Source organism: Aspergillus caelatus (assembly GCF_009193585.1).
Source record: "Aspergillus caelatus strain CBS 763.97 unplaced genomic scaffold BDV27scaffold_142, whole genome shotgun sequence".
NCBI classification, from domain to species: domain Eukaryota; kingdom Fungi; phylum Ascomycota; class Eurotiomycetes; order Eurotiales; family Aspergillaceae; genus Aspergillus; species Aspergillus caelatus.
In genome coordinates this window covers 57,882-79,264 of record NW_022475405.1, presented here as the reverse complement: position 1 = coordinate 79,264, position 21,383 = coordinate 57,882, and the positions used below count along the sequence as shown (strand labels likewise).

General features: G+C 47.5%; 9 protein-coding genes across 9 annotated transcripts; 3 read left to right on the top strand and 6 right to left on the bottom strand.

Annotated features, from left to right (window-relative positions):
- Positions 1 to 913: 913 nt before the first annotated feature.
- BDV27DRAFT_159782 (glycoside hydrolase superfamily) lies at positions 914 to 1,861 on the bottom strand (the record flags this gene model as incomplete). The annotated part of the gene is made up of 1 exon (XM_032072927.1): positions 914 to 1,861. The coding sequence occupies one exon, from the start codon at positions 1,859 to 1,861 to the stop codon at positions 914 to 916; it is 948 nt and encodes a 315-aa protein (XP_031925519.1).
- Positions 1,862 to 2,440: 579 nt separating this feature from the next.
- BDV27DRAFT_166265 (uncharacterized protein) lies at positions 2,441 to 4,923 on the bottom strand (the record flags this gene model as incomplete). Its single annotated transcript, XM_032074147.1, has 5 exons — positions 2,441 to 2,462; positions 2,903 to 4,071; positions 4,127 to 4,331; positions 4,393 to 4,784; positions 4,843 to 4,923. 5 exons carry the CDS (start codon positions 4,921 to 4,923, stop codon positions 2,441 to 2,443), a joined length of 1,869 nt encoding a protein of 622 aa, XP_031925518.1.
- Positions 4,924 to 5,695: 772 nt separating this feature from the next.
- BDV27DRAFT_166263 (uncharacterized protein) lies at positions 5,696 to 6,630 on the bottom strand (the record flags this gene model as incomplete). The annotated part of the gene is made up of 2 exons (XM_032074146.1): positions 5,696 to 6,207; positions 6,281 to 6,630. 2 exons carry the CDS (start codon positions 6,628 to 6,630, stop codon positions 5,829 to 5,831), a joined length of 729 nt encoding a protein of 242 aa, XP_031925517.1. The 3' UTR covers positions 5,696 to 5,828.
- Positions 6,631 to 8,022: 1,392 nt separating this feature from the next.
- On the bottom strand, positions 8,023 to 10,898 carry BDV27DRAFT_18426 (amino acid permease-domain-containing protein). Its single transcript, XM_032075942.1, has 11 exons — positions 10,499 to 10,898; positions 10,396 to 10,423; positions 10,100 to 10,338; positions 9,884 to 10,031; positions 9,742 to 9,832; positions 9,666 to 9,695; positions 9,548 to 9,614; positions 8,894 to 9,491; positions 8,741 to 8,829; positions 8,420 to 8,642; positions 8,023 to 8,347 (listed from the first exon to the last, which is right to left on the bottom strand). The coding sequence occupies exons 1-11, from the start codon at positions 10,750 to 10,752 to the stop codon at positions 8,141 to 8,143; spliced, it is 1,974 nt and encodes a 657-aa protein (XP_031925516.1). The 5' UTR covers positions 10,753 to 10,898; the 3' UTR covers positions 8,023 to 8,140.
- Positions 10,899 to 11,371: 473 nt separating this feature from the next.
- BDV27DRAFT_159778 (uncharacterized protein) lies at positions 11,372 to 11,820 on the top strand (the record flags this gene model as incomplete). Its single annotated transcript, XM_032072926.1, has 3 exons — positions 11,372 to 11,653; positions 11,718 to 11,728; positions 11,805 to 11,820. The coding sequence occupies 3 exons, from the start codon at positions 11,372 to 11,374 to the stop codon at positions 11,818 to 11,820; spliced, it is 309 nt and encodes a 102-aa protein (XP_031925515.1).
- Positions 11,821 to 12,103: 283 nt separating this feature from the next.
- BDV27DRAFT_159777 (uncharacterized protein) lies at positions 12,104 to 13,797 on the top strand (the record flags this gene model as incomplete). The annotated part of the gene is made up of 5 exons (XM_032072925.1): positions 12,104 to 12,275; positions 12,333 to 12,417; positions 12,475 to 12,662; positions 12,729 to 13,033; positions 13,087 to 13,797. 5 exons carry the CDS (start codon positions 12,104 to 12,106, stop codon positions 13,795 to 13,797), a joined length of 1,461 nt encoding a protein of 486 aa, XP_031925514.1.
- An 819-nt stretch (positions 13,798 to 14,616) lies between these two features.
- Positions 14,617 to 17,162, bottom strand: BDV27DRAFT_166261 (kinase-like domain-containing protein; the record flags this gene model as incomplete). The annotated part of the gene is made up of 5 exons (XM_032074145.1): positions 14,617 to 14,638; positions 14,724 to 14,947; positions 15,004 to 15,906; positions 15,937 to 16,900; positions 17,074 to 17,162. The coding sequence occupies 5 exons, from the start codon at positions 17,160 to 17,162 to the stop codon at positions 14,617 to 14,619; spliced, it is 2,202 nt and encodes a 733-aa protein (XP_031925513.1).
- A 1,523-nt stretch (positions 17,163 to 18,685) lies between these two features.
- Positions 18,686 to 20,098, top strand: BDV27DRAFT_166260 (transferase family-domain-containing protein; the record flags this gene model as incomplete). The annotated part of the gene is made up of 1 exon (XM_032074144.1): positions 18,686 to 20,098. The coding sequence occupies one exon, from the start codon at positions 18,686 to 18,688 to the stop codon at positions 20,096 to 20,098; it is 1,413 nt and encodes a 470-aa protein (XP_031925512.1).
- Positions 20,099 to 20,129: 31 nt separating this feature from the next.
- On the bottom strand, positions 20,130 to 21,233 carry BDV27DRAFT_131527 (NUDIX hydrolase domain-like protein). The gene is made up of 2 exons (XM_032067648.1): positions 21,167 to 21,233; positions 20,130 to 21,116 (listed from the first exon to the last, which is right to left on the bottom strand). Exons 1-2 carry the CDS (start codon positions 21,205 to 21,207, stop codon positions 20,195 to 20,197), a joined length of 963 nt encoding a protein of 320 aa, XP_031925511.1. The 5' UTR covers positions 21,208 to 21,233; the 3' UTR covers positions 20,130 to 20,194.
- Positions 21,234 to 21,383: the final 150 nt, after the last annotated feature.

Below are 21,383 nucleotides of genomic sequence, written 5' to 3'. Positions count from 1 at the left end.
AAAGGGAAAAGTCGTGCCTGATTTCATTCTAAGCTATTCGATTGCTAGACACGCATGAGAGACTAGTAGTTTAAAATCGCAAGACAAGCTGCCTTACCCACCAGGGCGCTTATATCGAGAGATTAAACCACTGTTGGCGACTTGGACTGAAGTACTATTCAAGCTCCTCAACATTTCACCGTTGGACCTAGGTCAATTTATCGCTTAGAGATTATGTGTATATGTTTAACTTAAGGCAGGTATTTGGCGGGATTGTTGTATCCCCCCATAAACAAGATCTCTTGAAGCTTTAGCGATCCTAATATATTCCGGGATTTCCCTGTAGATAGTATATTACTCTCGTAGTTATCATCGATCAGTGCAGGATCTGTTAGTATAATATTATCACTGCCGCCGCCGACTACAACTTGCTAAAAGAAAATACGACAGATATACGACATAGATTACCGCCTAATATAAGGCTTTTTACCCATATTATAAAGCCAGTTCCTCTATTATATCAAGGGCTATTAATACAATTATCGTCTTTGCATAATTAAACTTTCGATGTAGGAAAGGTTGGCTTTTGTGAAAATAAGATTATGATGGAAGTAATCGAAACAAGAAAGGGAGAACATAGGAAAAGTGAAAAGAGGGTGAAAGTATACTACTAGTAATAATGTAGACAGAAATACAGTGCTCACCATGGGCTAATAGACGAGAGGACGGGTGGATTGGTGCATATCGCCGTAGGCGTTGCATTCGAACAAGGTTTCGTGCTACCGGTTCCCGAAGCCTTTGTATATAGCCTCCTCGATATGCGTCCATAACAGGTAGTTCAAGCCTACTGAATCTGGGAAATCGCACTGCTTGATTGGACCACTAACAATTTATGAATGTGTATGTGCGCTTCAATAGGTAATGCTCTTCGTCCTCAACCTGTAAGTTCTGGAATCATACCCAGAGCTCTTGCCACGAGGACACTCCATTGATAAGGCATCTCGTGTCCACCTGGATCGGAGTTGAAATATTCCCAACCAGCCACGCCTCCGAGATAGGGATATCGGAGTCGCAGCTCAATCAGCACTGGTCGAAGCTTCTCGAATTCTATGAAGCCAGTGGTTCCGTTGTTTCTGTGGGTTAAGAGTGTTGGCAGGACACGAGACGGAGGGAATCCCATCGCCATGATCGCGTCATAGTCTTTGGTTGTTGCGAGGCTCCCCCAGCCGTTGTAGAACTGCGTGTTGTAGAAATTTATCTTATCGCCACGTTCACCCTCGAAACGCAGATAGTCAAACCCAGACAGGTGGGCCCTACCCTGCAAAGCCGTAGCAACAGGAGCAAGGGTGATGATGAAGTCTGGGCCGAAGTCCGCTCGGAGGCGATCAACGAGGCGATTAATACCATTTTGAGACATTGGTTCTTCAATGTCGAGGTCGATCCCATCGAACTTGTACTTGACAAGCATGTAGTACAAGGTCTTGTAACACTCCTGGAAACTCTCATCGTCGTCTAGCACGATGAAGCTGCCAGGACATGCTCCTCCAAGCATCGCCATCACCTTGAGTCCCCTTTGTTGTAGGGTCTGCTTGTCCTGCCACAACTCCGTGAAGCTTCCGTGGTCGGGGGTGAAGTCGTTAAGATGTAAATATCCGTTTCGGCCTAGGTGAAAGCAACCAATGATGAGGTGCGTTACCGTTTCCATTTGGAGCCAGCTCTCAACAAGGTACGCAACAGCCAGATCCTTTAATGGAACTGTCATAGTTTGATAGTAAATGACTACTTTCCGAGTGATTTGCCGCGGCTGTAGGTTGGAAATCATGCTGATAACTCCATCCAATTCGGAGGGTAACTGAGGGTAAGCGATATCATGATCAGGCATGTTGTGAGAGATGAGTGAGTCTGGAAGGTAATCGGTGAGCTTTTTCTGGATAATGCTGGAATATATTGGCGAACCGTTCATAGGGGGATACATAGGACTTAAGAGGATGCCTGAATATGCTTAAACCAGAGACGAGTACTTGTCTGGTCTGGTCTTGGAAGGTGCGATTGAGTAGAGGTTCAACCACACAGGACGAACTGGAATCCACTAGTAGGTTCAAACTAGCCTTTGACGATTAGAGTCTACCAAAGTAGATGTAGACCATGGTGAGCTCAACCATGCAGAGCGGTTTCAGTAATTTGGTAGGTTGAAACTAGCCGTCCAGGATTCATCTCAAACCTATGGCAAATATAATAGTCTTTTATTGACACAGCGGTTCAACTGTGGAGGTTTATTGCCAGCACTACACTATCACACACTCTCTGCTCTACCAATATTCCACCGAGGGTATTTCCATGACATTTTCCAATGATTATCACTATCAAAGGGAGAAGGGCATTCCCAGCCCCCCAGATGTAGAAACAAAAACCCCGTGACGCAACCCCTTTTGGCAAAGCTCTCAGACCGCGTTCTATAACATCAGCATGCATCTTCACCCTCCCTGCATTATTATATCATAATGCAGTTTCCTCAACTACATTACCTCTGGCCAGGACCATAGTGTTTCCAAATATTGCATTGTGGCGGCCCCGCCAGAAGGCCTAGATGTCGAGTCCCCAATGTGGTGATCATTTCCCCAATGTTTTACGCCAATCGCATCCCCCAATTGCCGGGCAATTCGAGGATAATTGAGACTACGATCTGAGAAATCTAGAGTTTAATGGTCAATTGTTTTTAAATCCGAATTGTACTCAATGTTGATGGCATATCATTTGTCGGGAAGCAACTACACTTATATACTGGGCTCGTTACGGACGTCTAGCTCACATAGTACAACGAGATTTACAATGCCCACACCCCACGTTCCAGCAACAGCTCTCAGTTGGTACAATGTATACGAGAAAAGTTCACCATCTTGAAGCCCGACACAAAGGTCCATACACCTTATCCTCCACCGGAACCTCCTTCCACTCTTCACTCCCAACGCACGTAGGGCAGTAGAACACATGATCCGGGTCGTATTCGTCCTTGATGGCCCTAAGCCGTGGATAATTGTCACCGAAAAAGTCAGTCTGCCACCAGGGGTTATGCCTGTCTCCATCATTGAGGTAACTGCCCATATCCGGGGCTAACGCTCTCATTGCATCGGCCTTTCTAAATGTGGTGTCGTGCTGCATCTTCTGGAGGGACCTGTCGTCTGCATCTTCGGGCAATATGGACGTTGGGACAGCAAGAAGATACGCTTTCCGCCACGCGGGGTGGACTCCAACATAGCGATGAGTGGAAGGGTCGGTTGGGCTATCAAGGACCTTTCCTCCGCCGACGAGGAAAAGCATAGTCCATATGGTTGCCTTTTCCGGAACATCAGGGGCATTTGTTGAGGTGATGCGTAGCATCTCTTTGAGCTGTGCTGGGTCACCCGTGAGAGAGGCCTTATCAAGAAGGCGTGATGTGAGCGTCATCTTACTAAATCCGACATGTTGCTGAGCTCTCGTCGCTGCGGTGTAATAGTCCCCGAATGACGAATAACGCTCCCAGCTCTCGGAGATCATGAGTCCAGAGCCATTATATTTCCGTAACCGTTGCATAAGAGTGGCAGATACGAATCTTTGTGCTTCTTCCAATCCGTCCTCGCTGTCGTCCAGCTTCGCGAAGGCATGAGCGTACCCTCCATTTTCCATGACTGGTACTGGTGCTCCGGCGATAGGAGAATCCACTTTATCAACGCCCCATCCTCCATACCCTGAAAAGCCGCCGTCAGATAAGGCGGGATACGCGGAAAGGATTTCCGCGACCGCGTCAATGAGTGCCATAGTTGCAGCTAATGGATCTTTGCGGTTGGGTAATGGATACACAAGGAGAGTATGCGTAATGGCAGGACGGGATGGATGCGCCTTCAGAGTAGCTGAAACTACTGCTCCGTATGTTCCGCCACCACCCCCACGCAGAGCGAAGAATAAATCTCTGTTCTCACAGGCATTCGCTGTTACCAGCTCACCAGATGCCAGGATAACCTTTAGCTCCAGGACTTGGTCGACAGCAAGACCGAAGTCACGACTGGCGGGGGAGTGCCCTCCACCCTGTAGGTAACCGCCGAGGACGCCGACCGTCTTTCAATAGCACGTTAGCTATCGTATCCTTCACTGAGATATGAGCACCACTTACTGGATCCTGACCACCGACGACTATCAAATCTCGCTCGAAAGCAGCAGCATAGAGGTCACCCCAGAGGTAGCCTCCTCGGACAGTGAAGGCGCTTCCTGTCCAGTTGGTGTTTCCGCATTGGCTGGGGGACTGGTATTCTTCATGATAGTCAATACCCTCTTGAATGTACTTTAGCCATATCTGTAAGCTGCCGTATCCTTGGGATCTGTGTGCTGGAGTGTCAGCAGTTGGCCCTTTGTATTGAAAATCATCACTAAGAGACAGACCTTGCAAGGAGGTCGTGACCGGTATTCTTTATTACGAGCCTTAGGTTATGCGTCTTTGCAAATTGGATTCCTTCCGCTACATCTTCTGGTTCTGTGGCATTGATGGTATACACTGGCGCTGGACCAAGGTCACATCCACCGTGTGGTGTTCCTGTCGGTGCTGAAAGGACTGGACAGGCGTAGTCAAGAGGATAACAATATCCGGTCGGCTGAAGAGATTGGAAGGTGGAATTCGACCATTGGTCGACGATAGTTTCACACAGCTTCTGGTCGTCATCCTCTCCGTAGTAACAGGGTTCGGCAACGGGTGTGTTTTGGATCAGCTTTCCCGAAACGGCATCGTTCAACTCGGCCCAATCGGTTAACGTAGGCCAGCAGTCTTCATTCGGTACCTATCAAAAGCAAACAAATTAGCAAAACCCACTCAGGAGGAATCGGAAGCGAACTCACGCATTTACATTGTTCACGAGCAGTACTCTGCCCAACAAGAGCCAGAAGCCCCAGGGCTACTATATACGTACCCAACGCCATTGGTGAAAGACAATGTTAACATCTTTCTTACCAGCGATCGAGGAATGGCTTCCCTAGAAATACAACCTCCCACTCACAGCGGTCAAGGATGGCGGTATCACGGGGCCTCGTCATCGTAAGCCTCATATCCATAAGCACAATGAAAATAACCAGCTAGTGCAGCATACTACGCCAGGGGGTCTGTCGGGGCTCATTTATGTGTTCGTGGTGCTGCAGCTGCGGGCGCCGTTGGGATCGACCGATTGGCAGATCGTCGAGCGGGCAGGAGATCCAATATGCAAGATAGCCGCGCTAAAAGGCAATAAATGCAGCTGCACGATTTGAGTATCCCCGATGGATCAGCTGAGGATCACCGGATACACGTGTGACTGGTGGATTCATGTGCCGTGACCAAGAAATTATCATTAAATCTCGTCGGCGGTTTTCTTGGCAATGTTTATGAATATTTTCGGTGAGCGGTGCGGGTTCTCCTTGTTTACGAATGTCCGCTGGCTCTAGTATGGTTTTTTCCCAGGAGAAAATGTCGGTCGCAATCGTATACTCTTTATACGATGCATCTGAATCCACATTTAACTAGGATATGAGGCAGAAATGGTGGTGTACGGGGACAGTGTTGATTCTTCGGTGTTGTATCAGGCCGATGTGACGGGCCGAGAACTCCACCATGCCGGGCTTATGGTCTAATGGGTGTACTATCGCATACTTCCACTTTGAAATTGAATCGTAGAATAGAACAGAATGTAACAAATCTCATTTCTTTATATGTCATCACAGACCTCAAAGCAGCAAAAGGATGAACATCATGCCTTTGTTGTAATGATGCCAAAATGATCATCCACTCAAAGCATTGTTATGCTTCACTAAGGTAGACGTACTACAAAGCAAGAGCGCACATAACCATAGCCTCATTCGTCGTCGTCCTTAAACCAATTCTCGACTATGTCATCGACATCATAACGACTAAGACCCATCTCCTGCCTCCGGGCATCGATGAGCTCATATCGCTCCCGTACCATCTCGAGAATCTCCTGTCTCAATTCTGCACGGTACTCCGCAGGTCCGGACTTGGCACCCCATAGCCTGGACTCGTACTCTTCTATCTCTCTCAACATGATCTTATCGTTCATAGCAAAGTCGTACCCATAGCACACGGGGCAAGATTGATCCACAGCGCACCCACCAAAGAGGTCCGGAAACTGCATGGCAGGACCACAGCCGGGACAGTACCAACCATCCATGTAGCAAAACGGGCAATAGCCACCCCAGTAATACCGCAGAACATCTCTGTGCGGAGACAGTCAGGATACTACCATTTTTTTTTAGGGGAAGGAACATAGCATAGAACATGTTAGCATACCGTCCATGGGGGTTCACGCGGTATTCAACCTCAGATTCAACAGGGAAGTGAGCCACATACGCACTGAGGGGGCAGCTTGAAATATCACAGCCTCCTTCACTGGAAGTGTCATCTCCCGATGTATCCTCGTCTTCCTCCTCGTTATAATAAACGTCTGGACCGGATACTATGCAGCATCCTGGTTTGAGTCGATAGTGCACCTTCACTTCTCGCACAGTGATGGATGATGTTTTGGGATTCGAGATCTGGCTGTCAAGGGATGATTCAACAAGAAGCATGCAGGCTGTATGCCCGGGGGCATAAAGAAGGATAAGATCGCCTGCAGACACCGCTTCGTTCAACGTTTCCATCTTGCTGGTGGGGTTTGATTTTATCGTGAGAAGCTTAATGTTGGTGGGGTCTGGTTAGGGATGCAAAGGGGGCTCGGTTCTATTAGTGGGGTTGTCAGTTGACAAAAGAAATATTTGTCGTGGGGTAAACATGATGTATACTTTGGAATCTGCTTTGTCGTCATATTCACTAGGCAACAGCCCAGCGACTTGGTGGCCTCAGTTTGTCATTAGCTAAAATAGAAGGGCATGGTCTTTCATATCTGCTTGGACTGACACCCTACGTCATCTTCCTGTACATTTGTCGTAAGCTACTCCTCTTACCAAATGACCCCAATCTCAGCTTGCACGTACACAGTTCTTTAGACACGGTCCGCATCGGAGGGGATTGAACATCTATACTGCCAAATGATAGGCATGTGTAATCCAATCGACAGTCCAGAGGGTTCAACAGGTCAATCATTAGCTTGCAGTGACATTGTAAAAGGGCCCGTCCAGGTATTGCTAAAATTAAGTAGAAGAAACCAGTGATCCAGGGCATTTGTGCCTTGTGAATGCATCACCAAGATAAATAGTTAAAGAGGTAGAAGTGGAAGCATTACAAGGAGGAGGGGTAGGCCTCAAAAGGGCGAAGCGCTCATTGTTCAGTAAACGAGAGCTTCAAAATATTCAAGCCATTGGTGCCTCTTTATGCCTATCTGGGGCTGTCGTACACGAGATATTGGGCTCTAGTGTGTCGGCCAGGTACAATTTTAAATACCGGTGGAGGATTGAAAAACCCTCGTTTCCCATCTTAGAGACCGTACACAGATTGGAGCATGATCATATATGCTGAGGTTCCGAGCACTGGTGTAGTTCTGTATCTCTCGGTTTCTTTAGCTAGGGGCTTGTCTACAAGATGTCTCACATATGTTATCAATCGGCATATGTACAAGATGCGTATCAAGTCAAGGCTCAACGAACGATCTCATGCGCAAAAATATAATAATAACCAGATATATGGATCTCATGATCAACTGACCACAACCAGTCACTGAAGCTATAGACGGGGAAAGAGCACCATGAGCTGGTTAAATTACAAATGAACCGACCCTGAAATCATAACTCAAGAAACAGCTAAATTAGTGAGCGTTTGACGGTCTTGTAGCTCCATTAGCATCCTTAACCCGCGGGCGTTTATAATTCCAAGGAATTATAGAAAGGTGCTACAATTCCGAGCATCCTGCTCAGCTTGTTCTTCCAAACACTGAACATCATTTCTTCGCATGGGAGAACATAATCCTAGGAAATATAGTCTTTTCCGTTCACCTCTGGAGGTGCAGGATAAAGGGAATGTATCTCATTGAAATACTCGGAGGAAGCTTCATTAGATTTAATACAGAAATTATTAGATTACATATCATGGTCGACACTAAAGGCTCGCCGCGAATATACATACGCCATAAAATGTCCAACGCATAACCATAAATATCGAGTCGTGAAGGTAGACAACTCGCTTGGGTCCCAGGCTCACCTAGCTGTAAGGAAAACCTCAGATCACGCCCCAGAGATTTCCCCATCCAGGCTTCTGCGGAGTAGTATCTCTGGCCGTCGCACGGTCCTTAAGCTCGTCCAACTTTCGGATCTTCTCCTTCACCTCAATGACGTTAGACAGGTCTTCGAGCTCCCATCTAATATTCCGCCAGCCGCCGGAGCGATAAGCTTTGATGATAAGCCATAAGGGCAGGAAACATAAGGGCTGTATGATGTTTTGTTAGCATTCATTTCTTTATGGAGATGTACTGAAATAACATGTTGTGCATGTACATACCGCTAAATAGGCTGATAGGAATAGGGACGCATGGAAGCCATTCCACAACGCTGCCCCGTTAGCAACAATGAGAGTAAACAGACAGCCACCTAAGGCGAGATACATTGTTACCGGTTGGCCGTGGGAGCGCCATGGATAATAGTCTGGGGCACCGGGACGACGGAAACGGCAGACATGTGCGAATTCGGGGGAATTATGGAGCTCGACTTGATGCACCTTCATGCTATACATTGTCAGTACTGAATGGTACTTACACAGGGAAGAGATATAGTAATTGAAAGAGATTAAGCATGGTGGGGAGATAGCCAAAGGGAAGCTCACCAATTATAGAAGCGAATAAAAGCCCAACATTCACAAGCCCAGACAATCAGGCAGCTTACAGACCCCAGTTGCGATAACACTTCAAGAAGCTGGTAGTCATGTTAGCACATATTCCTCGCCGAAGACCCATATTTTCGGCCACGGTTAGCTTACACTAGCGATAGTGGTACCCTTCGCATTATTCGGCGACAGATATAAGAAGGGCACCCATAGGAAGCAGCACGAGAGAAACATGGCCCTCACTGGAACTTGGTAGCTGTTTGTCTTGCCGAAGAATGCCAGCCACCGCCACTGCTTTCCGTATATCTTTCGTGTCAAACCAAAGAGTGTGCGGGACGCCACATATAGATTAGTATTGGCGCAGGTAAGGGCAGTGAACAGTAGAATGACATTAAAGAGGTCCGCTAGCCCGTTAATTCCAGATTTCTTCGCGCTAATAACAAAGCCCGAATCACTTGGCCTGTCAGTTTTTGGACCAGGGTGGCCCAGCCATCCAGCCTCGGGTAATTGATCATTGTCCCAAGGTAAGTTCAGGGTCATCACAAACCCCGCGACGAAGTAAGCGATCCACGCAATGAAGCTCGTCCAGGTCGCGGAGAAGCGAATGGAGATGAATGGCCACGGTTGTTTCAATTCTTCATTCAGAGGGTCCTCTGCCGAAATTCGCTTTTTGTCGGGACGTGCCTCGAGCGCTGTGGCGGCTGTAATGTCGACACCTATAAAGGAGAATGCGGCAATAGAAAGGGAGATGCTGTACATTGTTATTAATCCCTAGTCATCATGTCTTCAGGTAGAGCAGCAACATACAACAACGCGGTAACCCAGTTTCCCGCTGCTCTATCATCGTACTGAAATATAGATGAGTCGCGGTAGTCTAAAAGCGAGTGAGAACTTGAAACGAGAAGGTGCGGTCGGAATATCTTACATCTAGTGCCAATGTGCCCTTCGCTTCCACCTGTATGCTGTCAGAAATAGGGTATCGCCGGAACACATGCTCTTACCTCCAACGTTGATCACGATCATTGCCACAGTAACAACAATCGCCCCAAGGATCTTTACCGAGCCCCCGATTACCTCTGTAAAACCATAAATCTAAGCCCAACGGTTATTAATATTTAGTGGGTAGGGGGGTCCGAAGCATACCTGTACGCCGAAGCTATTAAGCAGAACTAGAAACAACGGCACTATGAACAGGATCACAGTGCCCTGTATTGCCTTGCTTGTATTCCAAAATTCAACCTCACCCGCAGCAGCCACAATCATAGCAGCAAAGTTCAGACAGTAAGATATCCTATAGAACGTCCGTTAGCAAATACATTTTGCGAAACAGCCTTACTCCGCCCGGTCAACCAGACCCACCAATATGCGATACCGACTGTAGTGCCCAGGTCTTCATCAACAAATGTCCCGACGAACTCCACGAGCGCTCCAGCGACAGGCCATATCGCGAGAAACTCTCCAATACACTGCATGACCAACCAGGCTAGCAGGCCCATGGCTGAGAACGAGATCAAGACAGCTGCCGGCCCACCGATTCGCAATATTGATCCACTTCGAAGATAAAGCCCAACGCCGAGGACACCACTAATGGTGATCATCTAGATGAAAACATAATCCGTCAGTAAGGTTATTTCACGTTGTAGCCAATTACTCACAAACACATGGATTCCACGCAATCGTCGACTAGAACGTGGCAGCAAGGTCAGCCAATAATTGTCTATACATGCACATCAACCCCGTATTTCGGTCACCCCTTACTTCACAGTCCGATCCTTCTCATCAAGGAATACCTGATCGGACCCTGCGCCATCGCGTGGATCCACAACTACTGTTACACTTTCCGGTTGTCTGAATGAGATTGAGCTTAGTGAAGGTTGTAGGTGCGTTTCTGATCGTCGTGGCTCCGATGTCCCTGGTGATGTGCCGAGTGAAGGTACGGTAAGCATTTGCGGAAGCCAATCAATTTGACTCATATCCAGCCCATCGTGATCTGCACTGCCGTGAGGAGGCATGTTGTCGCAAGCTCAGCCTTTCGTCGCAAGTGGCATGATGAGGATAGGAGAATAAAGTGGCTAAATCGTGAAATAGAGAGCGACAAAAGCCACAGCGACTACAGGGTGAACTTGAGGGATCATGCACGAGGGTTGGTGCTGCCAGCATTATAGTGCGACGCTACGGAGAGTCAAATACGAGGCCATGAGGGGAACCCTTGGGCACGAGGCTGAGAAGCAAAATTTTGTGGGGGTGCTGATAAGCCTCGGAAAGATTGGTTGGACTAGAGAACCGTGCAAAACGATACAACTGTCAAGTGTCAAAAGGCCACCAACCACAACACTGCTTGACTGGCAAACATCCTCCTATCCCGATCAGAACCGAGATGACGTTTTGACCACAACAAACCAAAATCATTCTTTGAAATCATTACCCTATGTAGCACTTAGCAGAGCCCCAAGGCTGTCACCCAGCATTAAATCTGCCCTTAGCCTCGTATACCACACGGGATGTTGTGAACCCAGCCAAATTATCGCAATTCTGACTTCTTCGTCACATCCCACTCTAAACACGCTTAAACATCCTGCGAACGTATCACTATCCTTGGTCGATCGTACTTCCAACAATAGTAGACCGATGATGTTCAAGAGACTCTCCTGGACACCTACTTTCCCTCAAGCGAGTACATCGAATCCCTCGCCTCCACCAGAGACACGGCGACAAGACGCGGCGAGCAATTATCTACGGCGAGAAAAACTCCAAGCCCTGCTAGAGCGACTGTTCCCTGATCATCCAGGGCTGAACTTCCACATTCGAGTAAGGAATTTCCAGGGGTTCAAAGGGATATATCTGGTAACCTTAAGTTTGGTAAAGCTCGATGACGAAATCTGGTCGTTTGATGCACCACGAGAGGTGACCCGTGTAAGTTCCAGTTCCACTTTCTTTGAACCTTTTCCGTTGGGTCTGTGGCTGACAACAAAAACAGCAGGAACTCAGGTAGGCGTTCTCCGATCTGCGAAATGAGCCTGAGGCTGTGCTACGTATCTGACTGATTACACGTTACCTGTTTTAGAGAAGCGTCTGATTGACAATGCTCACTCTGAGTGGTCAGGCTGATGTGACAATGGCTGGTGGGAGTAAGACTTCTGGAAGAAAGCGCTTGGCCTTCTTTGAGAAAGGATTGGCGGCGCAGGGCGCTTGGCCATCGTGTTGCTGAATTTTATTTTTATCACCTGGGTTATTTCGTGACAATGTGTAGCATAATATAAACAACCGTACTCTAGGCCTTTCTAGCCTGAAAGAGTCAAGTGAATATTATTTCAGTTTTGTTGGTACTATTATATCGTCATATCTAATTGTTTAGACCTCACGATGATTGCATATACCCAAGATATCCAAAGTTCTCTACCCCACCTCTACGACCCTTTCAGTTTGATGCCCTACGAGGATGATCTTTGGCAAGTAGCAAGCTCTCGCAAATGTTTTCAGGAAGATGAATCGAAAGTCCAAGTCGACTGGACGGATAGCGATTCAGAACACCGCGGTTTGTGTACCTAGGCTACCCTGCGAATTGATGTTTAGACTGACTCTCATTGAGCAGTAACAAGAAGCACATTCACATCATTGGCCGAATTACAAGCGCATAAAAAGGAAGCTTCTACAGAGCCGAATGGACTACGCTTTATGTAGGTCATCCAACATACAAGGAACGTTAAGTCACAGGATTTCTAATGGGGTCGTAGATCTATCAATCAAGGGAACTCATGGAGACCCTTGAATGTTACCAAGGAGATGTTCGAAGAAGTTGGAAAATTAACTAGCTCTTCACATGTGCTGCATAATCTATCGCTTTCTTTCCACGACAGGTTTATGGCTACCGAAGCGGCCTTTAGCAGTGCACCCACGTTTATTTGGAACGAGCAAAGTATAGGTGAGTCCACCGCGACTACTATAAGATCCTACTCCAGTATCACAGCTATTAATACCCATATAATAGAGGTCGCGTATATATTTAAGTACGCCTTTCAAAAGAGCAACAACGACAAACCCGATTCCTGGACTGTGCGACAAACGGGTGTCTATCAAAAATATGACACTGCGATGAACCATTCGACGTGGATATTCTTGATTCCAACCAAAGACTGCCTCTTCCAGCAGCGGCTGATGGAGATCCTTATGTCTCCGCTGCAGTGCTCGCAGTTAATGTCACATCCACTGCTAATTCATAATCTTCTCTTTGCTACATTTTTCCCGACCTGGAGGGAATATATAGGCTCACATGAGGCCACGGTTTTGACGGTCGTATGTCAAGAATGATGCGAATGACCACCTATCAAGCTAACCAACTCGCTTAGTCCAACACGACTGTGACAGAACGAATCCAAGACCCCCTCAGGGTCAACCATCATATGCTGACCTCCATTCGCTCCGTGGAATCCCGGTGTCTCCCGCTGCAGGCTCTCTTTCGCTCCTTTGACAAGACATTACAGATCTTGCATAAAGCCAACAATGCATTAAGGGATTGCGGTAGTGTGCAGCATCTACTCTGGCACAAAATGGATCAGCTCCTTGATAATTATGAAAGCCATGCCGACGCCTACTTGCAAGCCGCATCATTCCTTCAGAGTCGGGCAGCAACCACGGCCCAGCTCATTGCAGACACCTTCTCGTTCAAGAATTCTCATACGGCACAGGAGCAATCCGACTATATGTTGGACCTCACTTCATCCACAGTTGACGATTCATCAACAGTCCGCGTTATCACTGTTGTGACACTCATTTATCTACCATCCACTTTCATGGCAGTATGCTTGCCCCTGCGACAAACCACTCGTTTCTGCAATACAGTTGTATCGCTGACACAGTTCCTTGCATCACAGACACTCCTCGGAATGAACTCATTCTTTGAGATGGACCCTGAAACCCACAAGCTCATTGTGTCTCCGCAGTTTTGGATATTCATCGTGTGCGCCGTGCCACTGACGGCCGTGACAGTGCTATATTGGTGGGTGCGGAGCAAACGTCACCCGAAGCATGCGAAGGGGAAGGTTGAATTGCTAGCATAGGGTGTTATCCAGTCTCTAGATTAGATATGGTTGGCGTGCATTTGATTAGAAACACAAGCGTGGCGTTATTTCATCGTTGGAAACGATACATCGTTTAGCATATAGAAGTACAATGCTGTATATGAGAACCGATCTCATGTTCCGTCTGGAAGCTTTACTGCAAGGAATTCGCCCCTCGAAGTAGCCACTACCAACACAATCTGTCCTCTTGTTGTGCGTGTCAGTACAGCGCTATCTAGCGCCGGTCGATACTGATTCAGGTTGCTGAGCGCTACTTTCGCTGGTTCGGGGTTGCCCAAGATGGGAATTGGCAAGATATAGGTGCGAAGCCGTCGATCGCTCCCATTATCACCTAGTATGATTAAGGTCTCGTCGTCATCACGTACAAACATGTTGACCGCCTGGTTAGGTAGTGTATGAACCTGACGATCCCAACGCCAAGAGCTGAGGTGGAGGAGGTATTTGCGTTGGCAAAGTATAAATAACCGTGGTTCGCGGTTGAAGACAGAACATGAAGTGTAGAGAGGTTCATCTACAGAAGCTGGCCCCTGTGTATGTGGAATTTTGACAGTTAGCCTCATAGGGCTTACATTAAAAGTGGAGGATGACAAACGTAGGCATACCTGAAACCCTATTTTCAGATTTCCGCAGCAGATACCGCTGTATGTGTCCCATGCGCGAACCAACAGATGTACAGGATCCACCTGAGAAACCATGATAATGTAGTGATTATCATTGGAGAAACTTAATGAGCGGATTTGCGTCGCTGGGCCGACCATGGAGTCCTGCGATATGATATTTCCACCACTAGTCATGCTATCAGAGTCTTGGTAGGATGCCGCTGAGTTCGATCGGCTTGATGGAGCCGAGCTATTTCTGCTTTGGATTAGTCTACGGCTTTTTCTTCAACTAGCTGTTGGCCTTACCCTTCGCTTGCATTGTTCAAGAGATCTTGCGTGGTTGAAAGGTATAAGAGAGCATCTGAATCAGAGCCTCCGGGGGTTCGTACGATGACGAATGCTGTCAGAAGCCCATCAGCGGACATGGCAACCTTCTTGATAGAGCCCATGTGCGGATAGTAAACTCTTGAACCCTGCAAAATGCTATTTCCTTGCGACTCGGATGAGGTGGTGGTTTCGTAAAAGACGCACTAAGCAGTTAGCTGTCGCGACCCCACACTGTTGGTATTGAGAAATGATGAAGTACCTCGAAGCATGCCCTAGCGAGGCAGGCACAGATAAACCCCGAGCTACTTGCAACGCATTCTAATGATGCCCTAGGAATATTTATCACACGCGGCTTCGGGAGCTGCTCTACAGCGGACAAGATTTCGTCGAGGAAAAATACCTGGACTTTCTGCTGGGATTGAAACAACAAAAGATCGCCGCCCGGCGCAAATGCAGTTCCAAGAATGGGTACACTTGTCTCGATATGGAGTTTCTCGTAGCTAGGAGTATATGCTGATGAGAATGAAGGTCTTCGCAGCCGCCACCTGCTCCGCGTATCCGATGGTCTTCGATGAAATACACCACTTATTGATGCTAGCGTATCCTCCACCTCTCTAGAGCTAACGCGTTGATCGCGAATAGGGTGCAGTACATATTTCTGCAAAAAGTCGAGTGTTCGTGATACGACCTCGTGCTCCATCGCAAACGAACTTGCTCGCGCTCTGTGCTTTAGCTTCTCGTACCAAGCAATGACTACGGGTGAAAGCTTTGGCTTCCCATGTCGAATTGTGTAAAACTTGTCCCCATGGTCCTGTCTGCGCCGTTGTCTCGCAAATGCCACCACGCCGCTATATCCTGAATCAATGTATGACATCACCAAACTGATGATGCACCCAAACGACCAAACATCGCTCGCGGAGCTGACCCGGCCACTAGGCAATGAGCATTCAGGAGCAAGGTAAGTACCTTCGCCTCTTCGATTTAACGTCGATGGCTCCTGGACATGCCTTTGTCTCCCATGACCTCTTCCTATGATAGGCATTACGAGCTCCACATCAGCTTCGCCATCTAGCCCTCTACCCTTAACACGGGATAGTCCGAAATCCGTGATTTTCCAAGTCTCGGACGGGCCATATGCATCGAAGACAAGTATATTATGTGGCTTGAGATCAAGATGGTAGCATGAGAATACCTCCAACTTTTGGTCGCGGAATTCATGATGAAGAAACGCCAGTGCTCCGGCTAACGTTACCCCACGCGAGTAGATATCCTTCTTTTCCTCCCATGTAGACGGAGGAAATCGATCTTCCGAGTAAACTCCGTTCAAGTATTGCCATAAATTGCAGGATGCGAGTGGAAAAAACAAACTATACGTGGGTCCATATTGCAGACTCGCCAGCGCCACCATTATGTTTTTGTGTCGACGTGGCTGGTCCAGGATCTTGTCCAAAATCTCTTGCTCCCCTCTACCCTCTCGGCGTAACTGAAAGTCTTTTCGCGCAAGCTCCAGTGCTTCTGTATTGGCTGTACGCTCGGATCGTGACTGGAAATGCTGTTCTTCGATCCGTACCTTCCACACCTGACCAAAAGCGCCTTCTCCAATCTTTGTCTCCTGAAGATACGGCAGTGGGCATTGGAGCCGATATTCCTCGTATACGACTTCTTCGCGTTTCATCAGCGTGACGGCGCAGAACCGAAACTGCTTGTGGTAAAATTCGACTCCTTGGAGGGGAAATCGGAAGGTCGCAGTCTCGAGGGGGATGGGGAGTTTTGTATCGGCGAACCGGTCAGCGCCTGTCGCAAGTGCCAGGTCCACGAACTGTCGCAGAACATCTCTTTCCTGGCGCCCGCGGGCGAATAGAAGTATTGCAAAAGTCAAGCTAAGGTCCGTTAACGTTCTTCGTAGAAGGTCCGGTACTTGGGTGAGAGGTGTGCCATTAGCCTGACACAGACATCGCAGCAGTTCTCGCAAATCTTGCTGGTTGCTTTCAAAAACCTTTTTCACGGTGCCGTTGCGGAAGAACCGATGTCGGTTATAGTTAAACGAGGAATTTTCTTTAAGTCGAGTTGTAAATCGCTCGCAAAGCGAGCCGATCACTGCGTCAGTCATGGACGCGGATAGAAAGACGCTCTCGCGTGCCGTGGAAGTAAAGGGACTTTTTCATTCTGCGTAGCTGTCAGTGTTCGGGGATCCCCGCATGCAGCAAACCATGGGAATTAATCTTATTGCGCAGGGGCCGCGTGTGGCTGATACATCATCGCCTTAGCCTTATCGTCAATATCATTAGTGACTACGACGGGGTGTGATCAGCGCCTGCTACCCGATCACGCGTTCATTTCGCCCGAGGCGCTGCGTTCGTTAACCCATTCAGGTTGACACTTGTCTTGCCACTGGGCTAGGCTCAGTTTATAACACATGGTTGACATTAGGAGTATATGCAGTCTGGACACCGGAGGAAAGAAATGAACCCTTTTCAAGTCAGGGTCCCAAGAATCACGTGTGCCTGTCGGTAATTTGATAATATCCGATTAGTACAACAGCGTATTGTAATTTTTATTCCTGAAATATCTTTCATGCCGCCTTTACATACCCGTTGCTGACTGGCCCAAATCTTGACAACAAACATCCCTCTAATTACCCAACTCCATCCTACCGTACTCTTGGTATTGCAAAACTCGATTTTCTTTTCTGTTTTACCCGCGTTTAGAACGTCTTGCGGGGGTTTATAGTCCGCCACAAATTTCGTTGGAAAGTCCTCCTATGATATATACGATGGAAGTGAGCAATTCTTTACTTGCAATTTACCATTTACCCTTTTTCTTTTCAACTTTTTCGAAAGAAGCCTTAAAGCTAATAATGCTTAGCCAAATAGGGCGGTAAAAGCAATTTATTCCCGGGGCCTTAGTGGACAACCCCAAAGGAACGCGAGATTCCCCTCCAGGACAAAAAAGTAGTGCTTCAAGATAGCTTGTTATTATACCTAGAATGCCTATGTAATAGTTGGATGGTCAAGAAGCTTCACTTAGTGGTTTCAATGGAATATATTTATGGACCAAGAAAACAAAGCGCCTACTGCCAAGATATATATTTAGATGTTTATCTTGCTCATCTGGGTATGTTCTCAGTGGTATAGGTACTATATCTACAATGACTATCACGCGGTCCATGCGACTTTTTATATGTAACTACAGGCTGGATTTGCAAAAAAATTTCAATTTGACAATGGATGATATTTAAAATACGTAATCGTCTCTAAGCCCAAGATATGGAGGGGGTGTTTCTAGATTTGCTATTAACCAAGTACAAGCTACGAAGATATAGTATTGTCAACCCCATTCGATATTCTTGACTGTGTCTGCTACACCTGCGGACACAGACTCAATACTGGATTTGTCAGGTGTGTCCCTCTCACGTCGGCATGGTTGACCAGGCCGCCTACGTTGAGCCAAAAGATCAAAATGAATTTTTGACACATCCATAATATCCTAAGGCGTCTCATCGGCGTCTAGGCTCCCTTCCTATTTAGGGTTGGTGTCTGACATAGCTCCTCTTTCCGAAAGACATTAATTACTAGTAGAATTAGGGCAGAATTCTTGCGTTACAAATTCGACGGGCTTATTATATCCACCTTTAATTCATCATAGCTGAAGACCACTGACAACGAGAAACATATCGCAACCCGGCCGTGATGACACTCTATCTGGTGCGACGACAAGCATTGTTAAGACCTTGGGTGCCTCTGAAGTGTCTCGATGCAGTAACCAAAATTGTCTTTACTGGCCGGCCGGCCGGACGCCCGGGCCCACGGGCCCGTGGGCCCTGGCAGGCCGAGATGATGCAGGTCAGTCAAGCTTCCTCGACTCCTTATACCTCAACATAAAGGCTTCTTTGTTCTTGTTTTCTATCTTATTTCTTAACTATTTCCGGGCCCTAGAAGATCATGGCCGACCATATGTACGTTGAGCAGCTGACTCCACTAGACTTGGCTATGCCGAGAACCTACATTAGAGTTCTTTTGGTTTTTCAAACGGCGATTTCGACGCTAGCAGTCACGCAAAGTCTCCAACACGGCCTTGACAAACTTTTGAAACAAGTGCCCTGGCTTTCGGGGCGAGTCTTTCCGAGTACTTCTATGCAAAACAAAGCCTCTCTTGAGATCCGATTCAATGCAGGCGATACACCAACCCTGTTTGATAAAGACTCTATAGCGGCAACATACACGACGTTGTCTTCTCATGGATTACCTATGGAAGCCATTCCGTCCGAAGTCTGGCCAGTACCAAGTATGATCGATGATGCTCTCTGCGCAATGGGCGCCCCTGTTTTCGCCGCAAGCTTCTTTCGTTTTGCAGATCAAAGTGTGGGCTTATGTGTCTGCTTACATCACAATGCTGTTGATGCCGCTGGATTTTCGGAAGTTGTACGACTTTGGGCCCGAAACGTTACGGAAACCGAGTTTGAGTTCTCAGGTTCACCTCAAGGTCGACTTGAACGGGTTTCAACAGCCCTTTCACCTGATCTTGGAGAGATCTCGGCGCTTTCGTCTGAAAGTCTTTTCGCACTTCACCCAGAATACTCCAGCGTACCACCTGCAATGCCAACAGAATTTGCTCCATGCACATCGAGGCTCTTCGCGATTTCAATTCACCGAATAAATGGCCTCAAGAAGACCCTGCGCAAGTATATGCCAAATACACCAACTACAAATGTTCTGCTGTGCGCCCTCATCTGGACTACTATTACCCGTGTTCGAACCAACCGCAAGCCAGCCCTTGAAAGCGAAACGAGCCGACTGGTGACAGCAGTCAATGGTCGACAGCGCATTAGCGAGCGGTTATCCATACCTGAGAATCCGTATTTTGGAAATGCTGTGCTTTACTCCCTGACAAAGTGTCACGTTGGGGTTTTGACCACATCCAATGAGGAAGCAATGCGCTCGCTTGCCCAGTTATGTGAATGCATTTCTGAGTCGCAATCACAATCTACAATCAACTCGCGTCGCATCGCCGAGGTCTACCGCTTAGTAGATTATATGGAAGATTATAGGTCTCTTTTCGTGGGCTGGGACCTATTTGGATCGCGTGATCTCACCATTACAAGCTGGGCTGATCTTGACTTGTATGGAATGGACTTTGGGCCTATGCTCGGGAAGCCGACGTTTGTTAGATTGCCCTGTATGGAAGCAGATGGGGTGGCTATTATTCTACCGCGCCAGAGGGCTTTATCTGAGGAAATGCTCGAAATAATGGTCATGCTACGCAGAGATGATATGGAGTCCTTGGAAAATGATAGCATGTGGCGGACTCTTGTCTCTGGGAATAAGGTGTATGGGGATGATAGTAAGGTTGCTTAATAAGGACAGTCTATAATCTAACGAGGTTACTAGCTAGTGCTTGCGATAAAGTATGGCCATAGATTTGTCAGGGTGTTCGAACAAAAGCAAATAGTTTCATTTCGACGGTAGAATCAGGAGAGGTAACTCTAGCTCGCGATGTAAATGCGACAAGATTTCAGCGTAGCCCGGCTCATTTTCGGCTCGGAGGATCCCATGCAAAATGAGGAATTCAACGATAACAATAGCACTATTCGGCTTGAACTGTCTCTCTTTCAAGGCACGCAGCACTTCCTCGGCAGTGTATAAGCTGAAACTCTCCACTTCGGAGTCCCTGGGCTCAGGGGTCATGCTTGGATCCAATTCGAGCTCGTATGTATACTCTACCTCAGGTTGAAATAGGCCGATCTCCCCTCCAGCTTTGCTCCCCCGGACGTGGAAATATGTGAGGTGGCTCATTGGTTTGACCTTTCCCCTCACCATTTCTTCCGGTAAGGACGCCTCTTCTTGTGCTTCACATACGAGGGCTTCAATCGGGAGCTTTCCAGCAACGAGACCGCCAGCTGCAGTGGTATCAAGCATACCAGGGTAAGTTTGTTTGCACTCCGATCTTTTGCCGATCCATAATCGAAGGCCTTGTTCGTCCCTTACATAGCAAAGAAGTTGGACACCGTAGGTCACAATCCCAAATAAGGCTGTTGCACAACGCTCTATCTTAAGCAGCACTTCTCCTTCGGGACCGTATACCGGGAATTTTTCGTCTCGCCAGCTTTCGAGCATTGATATGACACCGAGCTTTCTAGTGGCTTTAAGAGTGTCCTCAAGCACTCGAGATCGCATGTCGGTTGTTGCTGTAGCCGGCGTCGCTAGAGTAACGGTGCGTTGGTGGTGATCGATTGCCCATGAGTCGGACCACTGGATCTTTTCAACAATCTCGCGGAGAATATATCCCAGCACAGCACTGTATCCAGTTACTCTAAAGGAATAGCATTTTCCCAGAACCTCTGACTGAGATACGGGCTCATCATCCGAAACAAAACTAGCAATAGGGTCAGCGACGTAAGCACACGTTGGGACGGTAGTAATTACTTATCACATTCCCTAACCACATCAAGGATAGTTTTCGACATTTTCAAGGGTAGAGATTGGTTAGACCCATTATACTAAGAAAAGTTTGAGGGAAGCAGAAGTTGATCGGACTCTTACCACCAAGCCAAATGAATGCGTGGCTTGATCGGCATTCGGCAAATCTAAGCCCCACAGCATATGGTACATATGGCCAGTAACAACGACTCTGCTAAACTGT

Excerpts from the sequence above, each read along its gene's own strand:
- BDV27DRAFT_131527 (XM_032067648.1), bottom strand. The coding sequence starts at position 21,207 with ATGTCGAAAACTATCCTTGATGTGGTTAGGGAATGTGATAA. Across the intron at positions 21,117-21,166 it reads GTGGTTAGGGAATGTGATAA|TTTTGTTTCGGATGATGAGC; the intron begins GTAATTACTACC and ends CCCTATTGCTAG.
- BDV27DRAFT_18426 (XM_032075942.1), bottom strand. The coding sequence starts at position 10,752 with ATGCCTCCTCACGGCAGTGCAGATCACGATGGGCTGGATATGAGTCAA. Across the intron at positions 10,339-10,395 it reads TGCGTGGAATCCATGTGTTT|ATGATCACCATTAGTGGTGT; the intron begins GTGAGTAATTGG and ends GTTTTCATCTAG. Across the intron at positions 9,492-9,547 it reads AACTGGGTTACCGCGTTGTT|CATCTCCCTTTCTATTGCCG; the intron begins GTATGTTGCTGC and ends AACAATGTACAG.